This window comes from Babylonia areolata, chromosome 24 (assembly GCF_041734735.1).
Source record: "Babylonia areolata isolate BAREFJ2019XMU chromosome 24, ASM4173473v1, whole genome shotgun sequence".
Taxonomy (NCBI): Eukaryota; Metazoa; Mollusca; class Gastropoda; order Neogastropoda; family Buccinidae; genus Babylonia; species Babylonia areolata.
Window position 1 is genome coordinate 36564900 of NC_134899.1, and position 7500 is coordinate 36572399.

Below are 7500 nucleotides of genomic sequence, written 5' to 3' on the forward strand. Positions count from 1 at the left end.
ATAAAATATTGATTTAATCTGTTCTACTTATTCATTTAATTCTTTAACATTGTTATTTGCTGCTTTCTTTCTTCTTCCTTCCATGCCCCTTCCTTTCTTTTTTTCTATATTCTCCCGCCCTTTTGTTTTTTTTAAATGTCGAGGAAAATCAAATTTCCACTCACGTTTCTTACATCTTGAGAAAATAATGGACTGCAGACTTGCTATGCCAGTCGTCTTACTTTTTTTTACGATCTTCCGTGTGTAATATCATCATCTTATGTGAACAGACTATTAAAAAAAAAAAAAAAAAATTCCGTGTGTAAAAACATAATTTCTTTCTCTTCGTCTTTTCTTCTGTATTGTCTTTCTTTATCACTTCAGTTCTTTTTTTTCTTTTTTTCGTTCTTTCTTTCATTTTGCCTTTCATAATATATTTTCTTCCTTCCTTTCTACCTCCTTTCGTCTTTTCCTTTCTTTGTTTCTTCTTTCCTTCCATCCTTCCTTTCTTTCTTTGTTTCTTCTTTCCTTCCATCCTTCCTTTCTTTCTTTGTTTCTTCTTTCCTACCATCCTTCCTTTCTTTCTTTGTTTCTTCTTTCCTACCATCCTTCCTTTCTTTCTTTGTTTCTTCTTTCTTTCTCTCCATCCTTCCTTTCTTTCTTTGTTTCTTCTTTCCTTCCATCCTTCCTTTCTTTCTTTGTTTCTTCTTTCCTTCCATCCTTCCTTTCTTTCTTTGTTTCTTCTTTCCTTCCATCCTTCCTTTCTTTCTTTGTTTCTTCTTTGATTTTTTTTCTCTCCTCCGTCCCGTTTCTATTCTTTTCACTTTCTTTCTTTCTTTCTTTTCCCACTCTGCCTTCCCTTATTTTTTTCTCTCTCCTGATTTCATTCGTCTCTCTACATAAAGTTTAGTTTCTAAATGTGGAAGCAGCCACTCTTCATGACTTCTTTCAGACGTAGATAAGTTAATAATGTTGTAACCAGCGCGCGTGTTGCCTGACTGCGCTAAAAGTTCACGGAGCAAGTCTGAGGTTTTATGCCCCCCCCCCCCTCTCCCCCGTGCTGTAAATCAGCCACGTCATTCATTCGTTCATTCATTCATTCATTCATTCTTTCTCAGTTATGACACAACATTGACAGAGTTCTGGCAATTTTATCGTCGCATGGAAGGGAAATCATGCACAACAACAACCCCAGACATGTTAGATACTGACGGAACCAAGCTTAAGACAAACGAAGAAAAAGGATCCGTCCTGCTCAAACGTTTCATACAACAGAGCGATCAAAGACTCTTAGATGAAAAAAAAAGAAATATGTTGAGGAGTTAAACCAAGCCCTTATGATGACTGGACCCGATGATGACTTGACAATAGATGATCTAAACGAAGCAATAGCTAAATGCAAGAAAGAATCGGCTCCTGGCCCAGACAAAGTTCGCTACTCGGACATCAAGGAGCTATAGGAAGAAGACAGAAGCAAACTTTTCAATCTATATAAAACAGTCTCCACAATGGACAAGTGCCAGAGGACTGGACACACAGCTTCTTAAAACCCATACCAAAACCAGGAAAGCACCATCATCAGGTAAGCGGCTACCGAATCCTAACCATGCAAAACATTGCTGGAAAGCTCATGGAACGCATGATAGCCAGGAAACGTGCAAGGGATCTTGAACACAGGCACATTCTCCCTTCAAATCAAGGTGGTTACAGAACAGGCAAGTCCACATGGGAAAATGCAGCTGCTTTTGCATATGAGGTGTATGAAGGATTTCAAAGAAAAGAAGAAACACTAGCAGTAGCAATCAACCTTGAAGATGCATACAATAAAGTCCAGTTTGCGCACCTCATGGAGCTGCCACTAAGGTATGGAGTAAGTTTGACACTGACAAGATGGATAGCAGCAGCGCTTCAGGAAAGAACCGTCGTCCTACGCCTGCGAGATTATTTATTTATTTATTTATTTATGTACGCTTATAGTTGACTTCATCAAGTTTTTGCGCCTTATACATATTATTATTATTAGTAATAGTTCTTTATTTTATGTATTTATCTATTATTTATTCATCCTTTTTTTTTCTTCTCAAAGCCTAAGCGCGTTGGGTTATGCTGCTGGTCAGGCATCTGCTTGGCAGATGTGGTGTAGCGTATATGGATTTGTCCGAGCGCAGTGACACCTCTGAGTTACTGAAACTGAAACTCATTCTTTCTTTCTTTCTCGTGTTGTAAATCATCCATGTTAGTCTTTCTTTCTTCCTTTGTTTCTTTTTTCTTTTTTTGTATCTTACTTTCATTCATTCATTCATCCATCCATTCATTCATGATTAATTGATTAATCAATTCTTACATTCCCCACTTTTCTTTCTTTTTATTTTATCTCCCCCCCCACCCCCCTGTTCCCCCTGTTGTCTCTTCCCTTTCTTTCTTTTTCTCTCTCTCTATTCCTTCATTTCTCTCTTTCGTACTTCCAGTTTTCTCCTCTTTTAAAGATTCTCCGGCTTGATTTCTGCATGTCTTTCTTTATATTTACTTCCTTCCTTCCTTCCTTCCATCCTTCCTTCTTTCACTGTTTCTTTTTCTTTCTCTTTCCCTTCATTTGTTCCTGCCTTTTGTTTCTAATTGTGGAGTCAGGTAATCTTTAAGTTACTTATGTTTAACATAATTATGAAGAATTGTTTTTCAACCAACGAATACATGTCTCCCCTTTTAGTTCGTACAGTTGGCGTTCTACGATTTCAGAGTCTTTGGCTGATATAGATTGATGACGTCTCTTATATCTCACACACGACTGAATGCTTTCAAGACAAAGTTTAGTACAATTTTCGTTATGTCTGTGGTAAATAGATCACACAGAACCATTCCTCCTTTCCCAAGTTTAGTCAAATGCGCATTGTGTCTGTGGTAAATAGATCGCACAGAACCATACCTCCTTTCCCAAGTTTAGTCAAATGCGCATTGTGTCTGTGGTAAATAGATCACACAGAACCATACCTCCTTTCCCAAACTCATACAGAGTTCGGTCTTTTTAATAGTTTCATTTTTTTTTAGAACAAAGTAGAAAGCAAACATATCCAACCAGTTTCTTTTATTTGAAACTGCCGAATCCCTGTACACACTGCATATTGATTTGAGTGTTTCTATAACGTGACCTGTACATATTATAGCAATTTTGTTTTTTGTTTTAGTTTTTTGTTAATTTTTGTTATATTTTAATACTTTCATAATGTTGATTGCATGCACTGTTCTGAATTAATCATTTCTCTGTACGTCCTTCATTTGTCCACACACACACACACACACACACACACACACGCATACACACACACACACACACACGTACACGAACACGTACACGTACATACACACGCACGCATACACACACACACACACACACGCACTTACGCCTCCCGCCCAACAAATAAACACACAAGGGGCACACATTAAACGTCAAATAATACTTTCACTCACAGTGAAAAAACAACAGTACAACCCCACCCCCCCAAAAAAACAACAACAACCCCCCCCCCCAAAAAAAAACAAACAAAAAACAACAACAACAAACCCCCCCCAAACAAACAACCCCCCTACCCTCCCCCCCCAAAAAAAAGACAACGTCAAATTAAAAGAAAGGAGAATCTTCAAGCCCTGCTCTAAAAAAAAACAAAAACAAAACAAAACAACTAACGATCATAATACACTGCACGGAACAGAAAACGTAAGACAATCGCTGAACTTTAACAGAAAACAAAATCCACACTACGAAGGGACTCATGTCGATATAGCCACAGGCACGTACACCGCTTGAAGAATAAGTGTGAGTCCTGGGGTGTTATTTATTTATTTATTTATTTATGTAGCTATGTTTCGTCTTTGAGGGACTGCGAGAGGAAAGTGGGACAAATCTTTATGTCTGCCTTTTGTTTGAGGACGCTAGGCATGAGGACAGGTCGATAACCGCAGACGTTTCGTATATAGCATGACGGCTTGATTCACTCAGTTCATTTTTCACTGCTGAGAGAGAAGAGAAGATGTGAACAGAAGTTATACATATCTATGTATCTATCTATCCATCTATCTTCTATACATATCTATGTATCTATCTATCCATCTATCTTCTATACATATCTATGTATCTATCTATCCATCTATCTTTTTATCTTCTGTTCCCATCTCCTCTCTCCCTCTTTCTCCGTATGTATGTATGTATGTATGTATGTATGTTGAGAGAGAAAGAGAGAGAGAAAAACAGAGAGACAGAGACAGAGAGAGGGACAGAGAGAAGTTAAAGAAAGAGAGAGGGAAAGAAACACAACAGAGAGAAGAGAGAGAGAGAGAGAGAGAGAGAGAGAGAGAACTGAATTGAATTGAACGAGAGAGAGAAAGAGAGAGAGAGAGAGAGAGGGACAGAGAGAAGTTAAAGAAAGAGAGAGGGAAAGAAACACAGCAGAGAGAGAGAGAGAGGGGGGGAGGAGGGAGAGAGAACTGAATTGAATTGAACTGAACGAGAGAGAGAGAGAGAGAGAGAGAGAGAGAGAGAGAGAGATTCTGTTTTTCATTTTTTCATTTTTAAAGGAGTCACTGCGTTCAGGCAGATCCATATACGCTACACCATATCTGCTAGGCCGGTGTCTGATACACTATGGTGTGTCCATCGAGATCGATGATGACCATCGTTGTCATCCAGATGGGGGATGGGGGATGGGGGGAGGGTGGTGGTGGGGTGGGGGGAAGGATGCTCATGAATCTATCTGTGAGTGCGCAGATGGCTGAATAGTCCAATCTGCGCACGAAATGTTCGCTGACAGTTGGGGCAGACACACACACACACACACACACACACACACACACACATACATACATACATACATATATATATATATATATATATATATATAATTATATATAATTGTGTACTTATGAGAGTGGATTTCTTCCACAGAATTTTGTCAGAGGACGTCACTTAGGTTGCCAGGGGTTCCTTTTCAGTGCGCCATGTGCATGCTGCACACGAGACCTCGGCTGATCATTTCATCCGAAAAACTAGACGCTCAAATGGATTTTTCCAGTCAAACTTGGGAGAAACGAACCCGGGCCTTCACGAACACTGTATTGGCAGACATGCGTCGTAACCATTCTGCCACCTTCCTCCTACAAAGAGACAGACACAGAACAAACGAACGAACGAACGAGCGAACGAACGATTTATTTAATATAATAAGGCCATCGCCCCATTTGAAGGGGTAAAACTAAATTAAAGAAGTAAAGATTTACTTAAGTAAAGAAGAACCGTATATGGTGTACAAAAGTATTGCATGAACAAGTAAATATGGAGACTCCAAGAGAAAAAAACCCAACCAACCAAACAAACAAACAAATAAACAACCCCCCCCCCCCTCAAAAAAAAAAAAAAAAAAAAAAAAAAAAGCAAAAAAACCCAGCCAATTGTCATTGCCTTACTCCCTGACGAACAATTCTATTGCATTCTCACGCCTCTTCATAGCTTTGTATATATATAGAGAGATAATTCTGTTATTATGTTTTCATTTTTTGATGACAAGAACTTCAGACAAAGAAACCGAGACAAAGAGAGACAGAGAGAACGATGAGACATACCAACAAGAAAACAGCCACTGCTCTCTCCCTTTCAATAACGTCAAGTTCAATAGAGTTTTTACTATAATTAGAGCAGGAAGCAACATGGCCAACCCGAGAAAATATCCAGATGGCAAAAGTTAGAAAGAAAAGTTGCCAAACAAAAATTAAACAACATTTCCCAATCTTATAAAATTGCTCGATTCCAACTGCACATTTTTGCAACAATTTAGTAAATTGCAGAAACCGAAAAGAGGTTTTTTAACAGCTCACTTTTTCGGTTGATGATGATGATGATTATTATTATCATTCTTCTTTTTTTCCTTATCATTATCATTCTTATTTTTATTATTTGGACTCAGTTCTGCATACCTTATTTATCTACATTCCATAACCAAAATGGAATTCGTCCTGCGAACACCGTCTTTTTTTCTTTTCTTTTTTTTTCTTTTTTTACTGGCTTTCCACACACCACTTTCTTTATCATTATTGTTATTATCATTATTGATGTCATTATCACTATTATCGTTATTGTTATCATTATTTTCCTGCCCAGTCATCTACGTCGTTTCAGTGCTATCACTCTACTCCCGCACGGCCTATTCCGAGCTCACCATACATATGTGGAGTGATGGCCTAGAGGTAACGCGTTCGCCTCGGAAGCGAGAGAATCTGAGCGCCGTGGTTCGAATCACGGCTCAGCCGCCGATATTTTCTCCCCCTCCACTAGACCTTGAGTGGTGGACTGGACGCTAGTCATTCGGATGAGACGATAAACCCAGGTCCCGTGTGCAGCATGCACTTAGCGCACGTAAAAGAACCCACGGCAACAAAAGGGTTGTTCCTGGCAAAATTCTGTAGAAAAATCCACTTCGATAGGAAAAACAATTAGAACTGCACGCAGAAAAAAAAGAAGGATGGCACTGTAGTGTAGCGACGCGCTCTCCCTAGGGAGAGCAGCCCGAATTTCACACAGAGAAATCTGTTGCGATAAAATACAAATACAAATACATATTCAGCCACACCCGGGTTGGACTGTCGCAGTCCTCAGTGTGGGCAGCCCTAGCCCTGTGCGAACCACCATCACTACCCTCGCCCCTCTTTTCCCCTCTACTCGCTTCTTTACCTTGCAGCAATGTTTTCCTGTGCACGTCTCAATGTATAATGTGATAAGTGCATAATTCTTATGCAGACAGTCTTTCATGTTAGCGGCAGGTTCATGTTTAAAACGTAAAAAAAAGAAAAGAAAAAAAATCATTACAATAGACAACAACAAAAAACAAAAGGGGAAAAAAAAACACACACCACAAACGGGCAATAAAAATCCAATGACTTACAAGTCTGTTTCTTTTTTTTTTTCTTTTTTTTTTCCTTTTTACTGCCCCGTCATCTACATCGGTTCAGTGGCATCGTTCCCCCGTCTCTCATTCTCATTCACAGATCCATATAATTATGTATACATAAGGGAAACTCGACAGACGAACCCAGCTGTAGCTGGAGTTGTACACACACGCACACACACGCACGCACACACGCACACACACGCACACATACACCCACACGCATACACGCACACACACACACACGCACACACACACACACGCACACACACACACACACAGACAAACACACACACACACACACACACACACACACACGCACACATACACACACACGCACACACACACACGCACACACACACACACACACACACACACACGCACCCCCCCCTCCGCACCCCTCCCCTACCCACACACAGAGAACCGGGTTCGTCTGTCGGCAAGTTCCAGCGTACGTCAGGGCAGTCCGCAAGGGAACCCATCATCACCACCACCACCACACCCCACCCGCCCCCTACTCTCTCTCTTCCCGCCATCCCCCACATCCCCCCCCCTTCCGGCCCCCCACTGCCCACCTACTCACCTGCTTGCT

At 40.4% G+C, this 7500-nt stretch overlaps 1 protein-coding gene across 1 annotated transcript in view; it reads right to left on the minus strand.

Annotated features, from left to right (window-relative positions):
- Positions 1-7500, minus strand: part of LOC143298626 (serine/threonine-protein phosphatase with EF-hands pef-1-like) — a 70208-nt gene that overhangs the window by 29269 nt on the left and 33439 nt on the right. The window contains exon 4 of the mRNA XM_076611507.1: positions 7492-7500. This exon is cut by the window's right edge and continues 155 nt beyond it. Within this exon, the coding sequence (XP_076467622.1) occupies positions 7492-7500 (9 nt within the window). The remainder of the gene's footprint in view (positions 1-7491) is intronic.